The sequence below is a fragment of the Varanus komodoensis genome, unplaced genomic scaffold (genome assembly GCF_004798865.1).
Source record: "Varanus komodoensis strain SLA01 unplaced genomic scaffold, ASM479886v1 scaffold22, whole genome shotgun sequence".
In the NCBI taxonomy this organism is placed as follows: Eukaryota; Metazoa; Chordata; class Lepidosauria; order Squamata; family Varanidae; genus Varanus; species Varanus komodoensis.
This window is the reverse complement of record NW_025335606.1, coordinates 21,117,770-21,131,620: the sequence shown is the minus strand read 5'-3', so window position 1 is coordinate 21,131,620 and position 13,851 is coordinate 21,117,770. Positions and strand designations below refer to the sequence as shown.

The window sequence follows — 13,851 nt, the reverse complement described above, 5'->3', positions numbered from 1 at the left end:
ACTGCTGATAGATGAAATTCCCAGGACAGTTTACAACTCATCAGCATACGTAAAATAAAAATGCAAATACAATGCATTACAGTGTAAAATTTTGGTATGCCAAATTTAAAACATTTTAAACAACTACAAAAATTTCAATAAAAATCTAGACCTGATGGAACAACTGATGAAGCCCATCATGTGCCACTAAATGCCTTGGAGTGGAGGACAATTTTAACCTGCAACCCAAAGTACGACAATGTTGGTGTTATGGCAGCTTCGGTGGGCAGATTGTTCCATAACCAGGGGGCCCCAACTGCGATGCTGCCTCCTCCTGGACCTCCCCTGGAAGTGGAATTGGATGAAAGCTTCCAACTGCCAGTGGGTTGTTCCAAGAGTACAGTGAGGAAAGAAATAAGCCACTGCCCTTTCTCAACTCAGCATCACTCAAAGCATCAAGATGCTAGTCCTGTGCAGCGCCCTGATCTGGCTCCTGACAGTCTATGTTGCAAAGATGGGATCAGCACTAATTGCAGTATATCAAAGCAGGCAAGCTGCAGGGGAACAGGCCATCACACTTAACCAAGACCTGAACCCTTTAAATTCTAGCCCTCCGCTAAGCTTGCCATACGCACTGGGGCAAATCAGGCAGCTCTTCAGTGTGACTGTGGCTGGGGGCTGTTGAGTTTGGCTCCCTCTTCCCATGAATGCTGGGGAAGCCGCAGGCTCCATTCATCTTCCCTGCTGGGCTCTACTATGCCATGAGGTGTATTTTAACACACAGAGAGTCCTGCATGTGATCGAACTGGTGATGCAATTTGGCTAACTGTTCTTATATAGACATTCAACCCACTGCCAGGCCACACCTTGAGTATGCGGTTGAAGTCCCGCTTGTCCACACGCAGGAAGTGGCAGTTGTCTTCACGGAGGATGATGGTTGCTGCACGGGGGGCATCGTTCACCAGCGCCAGCTGCCCAAAGTCATCACCTTCATGCAAGGTGGACACTAAGCCCTGCCAAACAAGAGAGGGAGCGCATGAGTCCATTATTCTTCAGTGAGTCCCCGCCAAGCACCAATTCTCCCCTCCTCGGCAACACTGCTGCTCCCCAAGACACAGTTCTGACCTCTGAGCCTGGCTGGGGTTGAGGAGGCAGTGAACAGATTTAACACGGCCTGGGAAGAGATGCTGCAAGGAAGACTCCATGGGTGGGAGAAGGATTAATGCAGCATCCCAGTGATTTGGCCCTGTAAATGCATCCACAAGGCAAAGACCAATCTGGCAAGCCTGAACCTGTCAGTCTTATTTCCTCTTTTATTTCCTTAGGATACATGCATTTTCTATGGCTTGCCTGCTATACTTCAATCACTGCTTTAGAATAAAACCTTACAAAAGATGTGGGTGAGCTAGAAAAGCAGCCAAACCATTTCCCAAGTTTACCTTTACCATGCACAGACATGTGTGGGCATGCCCATGCTTATGCAAGCATCCACGGTGCCTTAAGGGGGAGGGGGAATTGGCAAGTAGTGGGACTTCAGAGGGCAAGACTGTGGGCCAAGCAGAAAGCTGACATTGCCCCTACGTGGCTCAAGAAGTATGTGCTGGGAGACTCTTTGAATTGCATGGTTTCAGGGCATCATACAATTCTTGGCATGGTAACAGTTGGGCTGTCTGAGAACAAAAGTTGGCACGGTGCGGCTGGCATCAGCACGTCTGATCTTATCTAAGTGCAGAGAAGGAGTGGAATGCTGAGCAAAGTGCTCACAGTGCTGTGAAAGTCTGTGGCAAATTTGTACATTCAGTTATAGCATGAGTATAACGTGGCCTAAACATCAACATAAGGCCAAAAAAATGTCTAAAGGAGGGCCGGGCTACCCATATGGAACCCTGAGAGCACCCTGGTTAACCTGATCACAATAACTTTGGCTACTGGGCAGTATAAAATATCTATTTATTTTATGTATTTATTAGGTATTTATTATATTGTAAGCCATCCAGAGATGAACCATATTGGACAGGATAAAAATATCCTAATAAACCAACAAATAAATAAATATTTAATGTGTTTGCAAGTCCTTCATTGGCATACACACTCTGAAATATCATCATCATCATCATTAATAACAAAAACAGCAATATAATAGGCACACTGTCAGAAGCCTAATTCTTCAGGGTAAGAAGGTATGTGAGATACCACCCACTGTGCAACCTCTTTCCCGGGAGAAAATATGGAGGAACCCTTGTCTTCCACATGATTTCTGCATACAAATCCCAGGGCACCCAAGCCCATGCCCAGATTTAACCTAAAGACGGCTCTTTCCACATTAACCCTGCAGAGAATAAACGTACGCACCTTGTCATGTGTGACGACATTGACCGATCCCTTCCAGATGATGTACCAGGAGGTGGCCTTATCCCCTTGGCTGAACACTAGGAAAAGTAAATATTATACATCAGCCCCATGAAACATAACAGGGCAGGTACAAGCAGAACCCCTGCCAAATCATACAGATGGAGAGTGTTAAGAGGCAAGCATTTCAAACAGCTCTCCTGAACCTGTTGCCCTCCCAATGCGTTCAACTGCAGCTCTCAAGATGCCCTGCCAGTGTGGCCATTGGCCACACCAGCTGGGTATGATTAGAGTTGCTGAGACAGAGAAACAAGGAGTTGGAAGAGAAAACCATACGACGTGTGTTTGGTTCTGCACCCTCTAAGTTAGACTACTGCCTTTGAGTGCTCTGGAGGACACCATCCCACCATCAGAGTTAAAGAGAGAATAATCTGCTGGTTCAGTTTGCTTTTTGTACACAAAACAGTAGGGGAACAAACAACTTTTTCTTCTCCACGGGGAACAAAATGTCTTGGGCCAGCCTTGACAAGAGGACTCCAGTGGAAATCCTTTCTGAAGGGATATAGAGACCAGTCTCTGAGAAGTGTAGGATGGGACAGAGAGGAGGTGTGAGCACAAAGGCAAGAGCAAGCTTCCCTTTGAGACATCACAGAACAGAGAGTTGTCCTGTGCCTGTGCTCAGTCCCCATCGCCCCATCACTGTTCCTGGCCTGATGGCATAGCAGCAGGGTTCAACATGGATCACAATTCCCACAAAGCTGGTTCCCAAGAGCAGCAGTCCCAGGCCCTCCAGAGATGCTGAAGAAGTGGGGCCCCATCTTGCACTCCATGGTTTAACCTGTTCTATTTCCTCCCACATTGGTACTGCAACTCCAGATAGGCCCCTTGTTTTCTGAAATGGCAAGACAGAAATTGATTGGTGGGAGAAGCTCTAGAACAAGGGCAGAAAATATGATTTGCCTCATCTAGGTCAGTTTCTGAGGGTTGGCCCAGAGGGGCTGTTTCATGTGGACTACTGAGAGTCCAGGTTACTTTCTCCAAACACCAGAAGAGGGACTCAGCTCACTTTGGAATCCATCCTCTGTGACCTGAATACAGAACACCAATACTATGACTGTTGCATAGTAGTGATGCATGGAGGAACATACACTAGGAGACACTCTGAATGGCCAAACCGTTGCCAGTCAGTTACTCACACACAGTTCCAGCCTTTGTGTGGGACTCAAACAGCAGCACCGCAGCCAGCTCCCTCTTCACCTGCAGCAGGAGGAAGGCTTCGTGAGTGTGTAGCCCATGACGTAGAAACATAGAAACAGAGTGAACCAGAAGTGGTCCTCCTGGGCCATCTAGTCTGATCCCTGGCTCCACTCATGTCATGCATACTGACATGACCAAGCCCTGCCAGAGAGATCAGCAAAAGCAGGACAGCTTTTGGGCACAGTGAGTACATAGCACAAAGCTCAGGGTGAGCTCAGAGATTGGACAAATAGGTGGAGGAGAGCTGCACAAGGAATATGGCTATGAGGTGCAGAACCACTAGCTCTGATTACCCAGCATGTACGGTGGTAGAATGGCCCATAACCTGATCTGGCAGCACTGATGCTTCAACGACTTGTCTTTTCCCCCTCATTTTCCCCCATTATTTGGTTTATTTCTGCATTGTGTTCAGAAGGCTGCATGTGGGCAATTTGCAAACAGCTTTCTTCCAACAGATATGTCAATGTACACAAGTGCAATGACTAAGAATGACATGAAAAGGATGTCCTGGTGTCATCCAATTAAGTGTTTTAATATGTAATATGGTGGAACCTGCTGTCCTGCAACAGCAGGAAGTTGGACCCAATGGCCTTCATGGCTCCTTCCAATTCTACTATTCTATAATTCTATGGAAGCAAATGGAAAAATCAGTAGAATGGGAGATGGTGCAAAAATATCATTTCATTTGTTTCCATCATTAAAAACATAATTTAGGTGGGTAACCTGTGGCCCTCCAGATATTTTGGCCTACAACTCCCGTCAGCCCTTGTCAGCATAACCGAAGATGGGAATTGCAGGATAAAGTAACTGGAGGGACATAAGTTGTCATCTCTTAATTAAACAGCATATTGGTTTTTATAACTCGCATCTACACTGTTGACAACAGGTTTATATTGGTGGCTACCACCTGGAGCAGCCATTTTATTTTCCCAGATGTTGCAGCTGGAATGTTGCAACATCTGGAACATTCTGGGAAAACAATGTAAGAGGGAAATAGTGGCCACTGCACACATAAGATGGTGCCCCTCACCAGGCAATGCCTTTTGTTCCCAGAATGCTCTTTGTTCCCAGAGTGTCTGAGCCATTCTGGAATAAAAGTAGTGCCAGCCTCATAAATCTGCTGGCAGGTTACCCATGGGAGGCAAGCCCTCTGCCCCCAAGCAAGTGACCCATAATTCATCCAAAGGGGATAAAGAAAAGAAACCCATCCGCACCGACTTGTTATTCATGGTATTCATTTGGTTATAAATTAGAGGGGGACAAAATGAGGCAGGAGCTGTCACTCACCGAGCTGGAGAGGTGAGCTACCGCTTTGATATGCAGCAGCTCCTCAAAGATCAGTGCAAGTTCCTCATCTGTGCGCTGGCCAGGGCTGGGGAAGAAAGGAAAGTCCATGGCACACCACAGAGACACATCCCAGATTCCTTGTCACTCTGCAATTTACCCTCAAGTCTGTGCATACTGACTTCATCACACTCACATTGTTAGGTTAACTGAATTAGTAATTTTTCTTTACATATTTTTGAATCTCCTAGGCCTGGTAAGTGGCAGAAAAAGCAGAAATACAGATGTTTTGCCCTTGAAGCAACAGCAAGCATTTCTTAATCTTTGTCATAATTTTTGGCTTCTAACTAGGCAATATTTCCAGGCCATAACAAACTTGGTTCCACAAAGAGTGAGTAATGCACCTTTTAAAGCTGAACAAAAGGGTCAAAATCTGGAGCTGCAGGAAACTTGTAGCACAGTGCTCAGATTGAGGAATGCCCTTACTGAAGGGTTCCCTGAGGCTCTTGTCTTTGGATGGGCAATTATGTCTCTTTTTTTAGAGGTTTTAGCTTCTAACAGTGCTACCTTAAATTGGTGCAGCTTTCTGGGTTTTGTTATTTTTCTTTTAACATTTTGTGTTCAGCGTTTATGTTTTTGAACAGCTACTCTAAGCAAGTTACAAGCCTCTGAATACAACATGTAACAAGATAAGTTTCGACAGTTCCCTGAGACTACAGATTTGGGGATCATCTATCAGCCAGAAAACAAGAGCCACTTGGAGGTTGAAGAACATCACAGCAAGACAACCTTGCCCAGTGTATCAGCCACAGATGTTACTGTTTTTTATCTCCTTCCTTTCCATTCCTTTTCCTTTTGTGTTGTGTCTTTTAGAAGATAAGAATGTCTCCTTGTTGATCTTTGTAAACTGTTCTGGGAACCTTTTTCAGCTGTAAATAGATTTTAACTGCAGTGAAATGAAGGGATGAATCAAATGATCAACCAAACCCATAAAATGATCAATAAAACAAACATTTCTTGCATTATTATGCTCCATATGTAGTGGGTCCATCTGGAACCAACACTAACATCTTTTTGGTGCTGGGTCAAGATTTTCCACTATTCCCAGGCATATACTTTTTGAAAAGTATCAGTTGCTTTATCAGATCCCTATAGTCTTTTTTTTTCTAAATGTGCAGATTACCGAGTGTATATTCTGTTTTTATGACGTTGTATCTTGAGACCGAATTTTTGTGAATCCTCTCCCCGCACCACCGAGGCCTTTGTATTATGCATTCATTACATTGTATTTTTGAACTGTAATTTTTGTGAAACCCTCCCCTTCCTTTTGCTCTTCTTCTTCCACCACAGCCGCCAAGAGTCCTGGCTGTCAGGCAGGACAGAAAGGAAATATGAAATGAAATTCAATGGAAATTAATGGAACTCTGCTTCAATGCATGCAGGGGCAGTGAATGGGCAGTCCTCCAGTTCAGCCACCTCTGACAGGTCACATGTTCACTGCCCCGATGTCCTGCATACACCCAGCCTTGAAAGTCCCAAGGGTCTCCCCCTGCTCACATGAGACTCAATCCTCGCACTTACAGCTTGCGCAGGATGGTGGTCAGCAGGGCGGTGGGGCCCAGTTGGGTGAGCAGTGCCAGAGCCTCCAGTAACTCCTCGCCATCTCGGTCTTCAGCACTGGGCTCCAAGGCCACAAAGCGGAAGAAATAGGCATCCCGATCCTGGAAGTAGCTCTCGTGCCGTACTGTGTGGGAAAAGGTTGGATCAAGGCAAGATGTAACTAAGACAGCAAGGAGGAGGAGGTTGGTAAGAGGGCCTACACAACCCCATGTCTGCCTGGGGGATGAGGAGAGTCAAGTAGGACACTGGGGACAGCTTTGCTTTATCCCCAGAACCTGTAGCCACTGGAACATCCTTTTATGAGCCACCACCTCAAAAGGGTGGGGAGGGTGCACCACCAGGGAAAGGAGGACAAGAAGGGATCAATTCGCATAACCATTCCACATGCCATGTATATGCATTTGGAAGCAAGTTTTGTAATTTAAATAGAGTGCATCTCACTATAATGTGGCAGCCTGTGACCAGGTGTGACTGTGTGACTTCCTGTTCAACCTGATGTCCAGGTGCTACCTGGCAATAGGCAATGATTTTCATGTTCTTTATCTTTATGCTGGAATCAGGCAGGACAGTTCTTCAAACAGAGGACTGTCCTTTGTTAGCAGACATCTCGCTAGAGAAGGAAGTGGGGCTGTAGCTGCTGTCCAACCACTGGAGGCTCTCCAAGTCATTTACTGGGGGTGGGGGGGATGTGCAGATATAGGGTAATGGGGGAGAATATCCAAGAAAAGCAGGGGGGGGTATCCTGAGCTGAGTGCCCACTTATGAGGCCCACTGTTGTTAAAGCTGGCCCTGAACATGGCTTGGGGCCAAAAGGCCTGTGAATATGGATATAGAAAAACATCTTAGCCAATATCAGGAAATAAAAAGGGTGAGGATGGAACCAGCTGAGTACCTGCTGCTCAAACAGCTTGTTTCCTGCATGCAAGAATGGAAACAACCATTCTACCTCAAGTTCGTTTGGTTTAATAGCCCACAGACCATACACCATAATTTAAAAATTTAAAAGCACATTTATGACAAAAATTGCCACATCTGCAATACAGTTCTACAAAAACTGCACAGAAGTAGTCTTGCAGAATCAGGCAGGGTTGAATATTTTGACAGTCATTTCTTAACCGCCCCCCCTCACCTGTTCCTATTTCAGGCAATAAAAGAAAAATCAAAAAGATGTATCAAACCCTGACAAGAGTCAGTTACCATAGCCTGCAACAGGGCTTAGCTCCTGGGTTGGTCCCTTGCAGCAGCTCAGTCAAAGCTAAGCGCTAGGTTGATGGCTGCGTGTCTGTCTCTTCCTTGGGCACAGTTCAGGGGGAGACTGCTTGACATCGCAAAGGGCAGCCCTTTGTGACCTGACACCCAGGTCACACTAGCAGGCTATGCACATACACTCACAGGAGACCAATGGTAAGGCCTCATTTGTACATCCTTTGTAGGGTTGGTTTTATTTTATATCCCAAGCCATAAAAGGCTTCATAGGGCATAATCAGTGCTTTGAATTTGGCCTGGAAAAGCAGAGCAGAACCCAGTGAAGCTGTTCTAATAAGGGAGCCCTGTGCTTCCCATAGCTGGCCCTGCACCTGGCAGACGGGTCAAAGGGCCAGTGGCTTTTCATGGGGCACAACAGGCCAAGATGAGGAAATTAAACAGATGTGGACAGAATGTGCTGAGCACCAGCTGCTCAAATGTGTCACTTCCCACAGTGAGGCACCACCCAGTCAAGACTGCCGTCTATATGGCGAGCATCTCACCATGAGCCAGGACTCCTTCATCCATCAGCACCTGGCAAAGTCCAAGGGCCTGGCTACGGGTCAGCACAGAAAGCCTGGCATTAAGTAGCGCATCCACCAGCTCCTTCCCAGAGCAGCACTGCCTGGAAGGGAGACATAAAGTTGCAGAGAGTTCCCTGAGATGCAAGGAGCCAGACAAGAAAGTTCGGCATTTCAGATGTGCTCTGTTTTTTCTACACTCTTTGTTTCTGACTGGACTTGGTGATGCTTTCTGAGATAAACAAAAAACAGATAATGCAAGTGCCTTGTGAGCTGGAGAGGAAGAGGAAATAAACTGTCAAAATCACCATCTCTTCAAATAGGCTTTTAAAACAAAATTATATAGATCCACCTTTCCTCCCACTTATTCTTGTGTGTTTCATCTTAAATTGATGTCACAAGCCTGAGGGCTTAGGCTGTCATGCTACTATCTTTGTAAGGTGACCTGAGGGCCTTTTTGACAGGGGTAGATGCTGTGAGTAAATAATCTAGAAAACTTCTTGCCACAAGATATGTCAATGGCCACTAGCTCAGATGGCTTCAGAAGGAGGCTAGCCAAATTCACAGAGGAAAAGACTCTCAGTGGCTACCAGGCATGATGGGCCAGAAGGCACCTGCCTCCTGAGTGCCAGCTGCTAGGGAACAATAATGGGAGAAGATTGTTGCCTTCCAACCCTGCTTGCCATGGCTGGGCTTCCTGAAAGCATCTGGGTGGCTACCGTGGGACCAAGATGCAAGCCCAGCTGAACCTTCTCTCTCTAGGAAGCATAGAAGGTTGCCTGATACCAGCTCTGGCACTTCGCCTATCCAGCCCTCTGCCACCTCCTCTGTTATCTTTCCCACCATCTGCTACCTGATTTCTTCTGCTGTGGAGGGAGGCATAGCTGGCACTGATTCTGGGATCTTTTACATTCAACACAGGCACTCTGCTGCTGTGTTAGGAGTGAACAGGGTTTGCAATATGATCTCCTGCTGAAGTAACATGGATTGAAGGATGGGCAATGGGAGATATAGTGAGTGATGGCTAGAGTATTTAGCCCTTCCTGCACCCACTTAGTCTCACTTGGAAATGCCCTTCTTGCAGCTATTTTTTCATCAGCTGGAGTTTACATTCAGTTTTGGAGGCCACCTAAGGGAATCCTTTAAAAAGACAATAATTTAATAACTAACTAAATAAATAAATGAAATATGCTTGGGAAGGCAGGTATTTCCAGGAGAGAATTAGCAGTGAAAGAGAAGGGTTAAGTTCCCCCACTTTCCTCTTTCCAGTTCTCCCCATTCCTGCCCTACATTTCCCCAAAGCACACAGTCAAGAACCCCAGATTTCCCTCATAATACATAGCTCCAACCTCAATCTTGGCATGCCAATTCTGCTGATAAAACTTTTGTTTCAGGTTTTATACAGTCATTTCTGAAACTCAAGTTTCACATTCCCAGGTTCTGAAAGCACCAAATAGTCCCATTAACCACACCCATACAGTATTCTTGATGGGTAAGGGAGAGAAAGGGGTCATTGAGTTTTAGAGATTTCTTATTCAGGCATATTGTGCTGCCTCAAAAGCCCTTCTCCTCATGAAGAATATCATCATTGCATTTCCACCACAAACATCCATTTTCTGGCTCAGATCTTCTAGCAATTCTTCTGTATCTGCTCATGTTGCTCTGAACATGCTGAGTTGTACCCACTCTTGGTGCTTCTTAGAGCAGATCCGATGAAATGAAACAGGCTGGATAAACCAAGCAGAGAGATGCCACATGACCCTAATTCTATGAGGATGCTTCCCCTACTTTGTAATCAAATTTTTCAGACAAATGAGCAAATCTCAAGATAACTGATCATGTGTACCAAAATGCAGTCCTGCTGGCCTGCTGACTAATGAAGGCCTATTCACAAATGTTTCCCAGAGCAGGAGCAAAGACACACACAAGGTAGACAGGAACAAAGACCTACTTGTTCTTGCCTGCCCTGTCCCATTGCTACCTACTGGAAGAAGATGGCCAGTGGAGAAAATGCAAGAATCCCCAGGCGGCTGTTTTCAGTCCCAACCACAGTGCCAATGACATGCTCACAATGTTGCAGCTTAACAGTTGTTACAGGGCCTGACTGTGCGCACCTGTGAAGCCGTAGGTGGTGCTTGTGGTCACGGATTAGGTCTGGGTACATGATTACTAAGTGTGCACAGAGAAGCCTCCCTGCTCTCTGAATTTTGTTCGATGAAACCTGAGGAATAAGAACAAACAGTGTTGGCATCATGGCAATCAAGCATCTGACCAGTTTCCAATTACTTGGCATCTCTTAAGTCTGAAACTAATTTTGGGCTGGATGAGGGGCAGGGAGGAAAGGAAAGGGATGCCGTGCAAGTTTAATTAAGTCACAATTTGCACAATAATAAATCTGCCAGAACACTTCAGTCATATTTATGAGTGCTCAGCCTGGAAAGTCAGATATTTTTGCTTCTGATTCTTTCTTCCATACAAAGCACCATGAATTCAATGTGTTGAGAGAGGACCCTAAGAACCTGGATCAGACTGAAGACCTATCTGGTCAAGCTTCCTGTTCCCACCTCAGCCAACCAGAAGGCAACAAGATGTCCACAAGCAGAATATGAGTGTGACAACATCCTCAGCAATTGTTAGTGTCACCAATACCATAGGTACATCTAGTAGCCATTGATGGACCATGCTTCTCCCTTCAAGAGGTGTACCTTTAAGTTAAGATTTAATTTGAAGCCAGAATTATTTTAAATGGAGGGTTGTCACAAAATGTTCAGTATTTTCAAGAAACCCCCACAATACAAATTTCAATTCAAAATTGTAAAACTCTCACTTGATATAACACAATTATTATTAACAATAATATGAGAACTCAGGCATTTCTTGTTTACTGCTAAATTCCATTGATAAAAATATCATTAATATTATTAATACCCAGCAGTTTCCTTCTGAGCACTCCCAGTACTTTTAAAATATGATCCCCGAACTTGGTGCTCTTTAGATATTTTGAACTGCCACTCCGAGCATTTCTGACCATTAGCTATGCTCAATAGGGCTGCTGGGAGTTAAGGTCTGACTCATCCATCCAGAGGGCAGTAGGCTGGGGGAAATGGAGGGGGAAGGAATGCAATAGGGTAGCTAGCCTAGGGCTGTGTCGTGCCTGACGGCTCGACAGAGATGTCAACCCGCGAGAAAGAGTCAAACGTTCAAAATGAGAATCATACATTAGAACAAGGGGACTTATACTTGGGGCCCAGTAGCCAAACGGCCCCTCTGCAGCCTGACTCTGGGGCTGCTGAGCAAATATCAGGAGGCAAAGAGTCGGGGTGTTGGGGGGCTATGTGCCTCCTGATATTTAGGAGTCATCTTGTTAGTCATCTTGTTCTAATGCCTGATTCTCATTTTGAACGTTTGACTCTTTCTCGCGAGTTGATGTCTCTGTCAAGCCATCAGGCACGACAGGCTGCCTCCAGAGTTCTTGGAAAAAATGAGATTTCTTCCTGATTTGTAAACCAGTCTCTCTGCCACTAGGCTACACCAAATCTCAGTGTGGCCACTGAAAAGGACACACACTCTGCAGCAAGCGAACTGACATTCAGTGAGCTGCATAAATTACATAAACTGAGCAACATTCAATCTATTGGCTTGTTTTGCATCATTTCTACAGCTTTCACTAATCACGGAAATAGACAAGGGCTCCTGATCTCCTGACTGCTGTAAGTCCTGCTCCCTCTGCCCTAATGGCTTGCTGCTGTTGGAAGCACAATGCAGGGGAACACGGCCTTTCAGTACTGATGTTCCTCTGTTCCGATTTCTCCAGGCATTGTCCGCACACTTGTAAGTGAGTCCTCATAATCATGAGGGCTAGAAACCAAAGAGGAAAAGCAAGTCAAGGTTCTCAGGATGCTGAATTCTTGTGTCCCGTATTGAAAACCATGCTTGCACAGATACCCATATTGAACAGATGCAGCTGTGCGAAAGCTGTGATACAAATCCCTTAGACCTGAAACAACCTTCGAGCTCTACTATTCTATGATTCTATGAGTGTGGAATAATTTTTGTTTTTATACTGCGCTTCACTGTTCCATGCAATAAATCTTTGTGATATTTATTACCTGCTTTAGGCTGTGGCCAGGCACCAAGGATGATTCATTGTCTGGAAGAGGAGTCTGGAAACAAAAGATCAAGGACATTTCCTTAATCAGTTTACAAAGCCAGGAAGGAACTGTCTGTTGCTTTAGCTAGTTCCGGATAGTACAGAAGCAGCATCCCCCAGGCAAAAGGAAATTACGTCGTGAGGTGACCTGCTGTAAATAAGCACCTAAAACATCCAATGGGCACCCTCTCCGTGACCCCCACAGAGTTTAGGGGGCTTGGCCACTTCTTCCTGCCACCAGCTGATCAGCCCTATCAGTCAGAGGCTGGGGAAGGGATCTCTGTCCCCTTGCTGTGAACAGCCTCCGGATTCTTGGGTGTGGGGAGAGATGCTTTTCCCTTGCCCCCTGCTTGGCTAAACAGTCTTCCCATCATACACCAATCTTCCATCAATTCATAGTCTGTCTGGGGAACACTTGGTCCTAAAGGGTGGAATAAAAATAGCAGCAACTACTGAACAGGCCAGCTAGAGAGTCTAGAAATATGTTCACCCTTCTATGGAATGATTGTCTTCCTTGAAAGCTGAGTAAACTAGACATACCGTGACAATCCAGAAAGCTTATTTTGTTCACATAGTAATACTTATGCTCAGAGCATTTTGTATAATATTATCTCGGGCATCTACATTACAACAACCCTTTAAATAGGTCAGTATTATTATCCCATATTGCAAACAGGGAAAGCAATGCTGAACATGAGCCCTAAGGTCATCTACCAAGTTCGTGGGAAAAGCTCCCAAAGTCTCCTGAATCACAGCTCACAACCTTCGGATGAAGACAGGCCCTGCATTTTCAGATGATACTGACACTGTGGACATCCTTACACTATGTCTTTTTGGGGTGTCCTCTCTTCTCTAGGAGCGAGGACCAAAGGAAGTCAGTTCTGCAAGCCCATCAGCAGCAGCCAAGTGCCAAGAGTGCTGATGGGCTGGTAGTTATAATGCCACAAAGACATCCCCCTTTCTCAATCAAGCAAAGCAGATTTGCATATTTAAAAATCATGAATAAAGTATGTGCAGGATTTTAAATAATCAACAAGTGGGCAGAGTTCCTGAGCACCCAACAGTTATGTGAAGGCCTGTAGAGCTGTCTTTCAGACTGCTAAGCTGAGAAGTGAACTTCTTACTTTGGCCAAATGATGCAGTGCAAGTTCAGTCCTTTGGAGATGCTCTAGCGAGCTTCGTCTGATAGACTTTAAACTGAGCTGGGGGGAGGGGTTCAGGCCCCCCAGAAACATGCCTGCACTGGACAAGTGTGGGGGGAGGACCAGGGCTCTGGGAGCAGGGTTTTAGAGGTACTGCAGGGACTGACAGGACTCCTACAGAGAGGGGCCAGGTATCAGGGAGGATGGGAGGAAGGAGGAGGCTGGGAACTCCAAGGAAAGGAAGTGGTGGAAAGGAGTTGAGGTGCATGTACACCAATGCGAGGAGCATGGGTAATAAGCAGGA

At 45.7% G+C, this 13,851-nt stretch overlaps 1 protein-coding gene across 5 annotated transcripts in view; it reads right to left on the bottom strand.

Moving 5' to 3' along the window:
- The window catches only part of RAPGEF3 (Rap guanine nucleotide exchange factor 3), a 72,148-nt gene that overhangs the window by 35,134 nt on the left and 23,163 nt on the right, over positions 1-13,851 (bottom strand). For all 5 annotated transcript variants that reach the window (XR_006414848.1, XM_044431276.1, XM_044431277.1 and 2 more), the window contains exons 3-10: positions 12,365-12,418; positions 10,370-10,476; positions 8,238-8,359; positions 6,451-6,613; positions 4,873-4,957; positions 3,525-3,585; positions 2,332-2,408; positions 846-992 (exon numbers count right to left, since the gene is read on the bottom strand). Coding sequence is in view for 4 of the 5 variants with exons in the window: in XM_044431276.1 (XP_044287211.1) it covers positions 846-992; positions 2,332-2,408; positions 3,525-3,585; positions 4,873-4,957; positions 6,451-6,613; positions 8,238-8,359; positions 10,370-10,476; positions 12,365-12,418 (816 nt within the window). In the remaining variant the exon portion in view is untranslated. The remainder of the gene's footprint in view (positions 1-845; positions 993-2,331; positions 2,409-3,524; positions 3,586-4,872; positions 4,958-6,450; positions 6,614-8,237; positions 8,360-10,369; positions 10,477-12,364; positions 12,419-13,851) is intronic.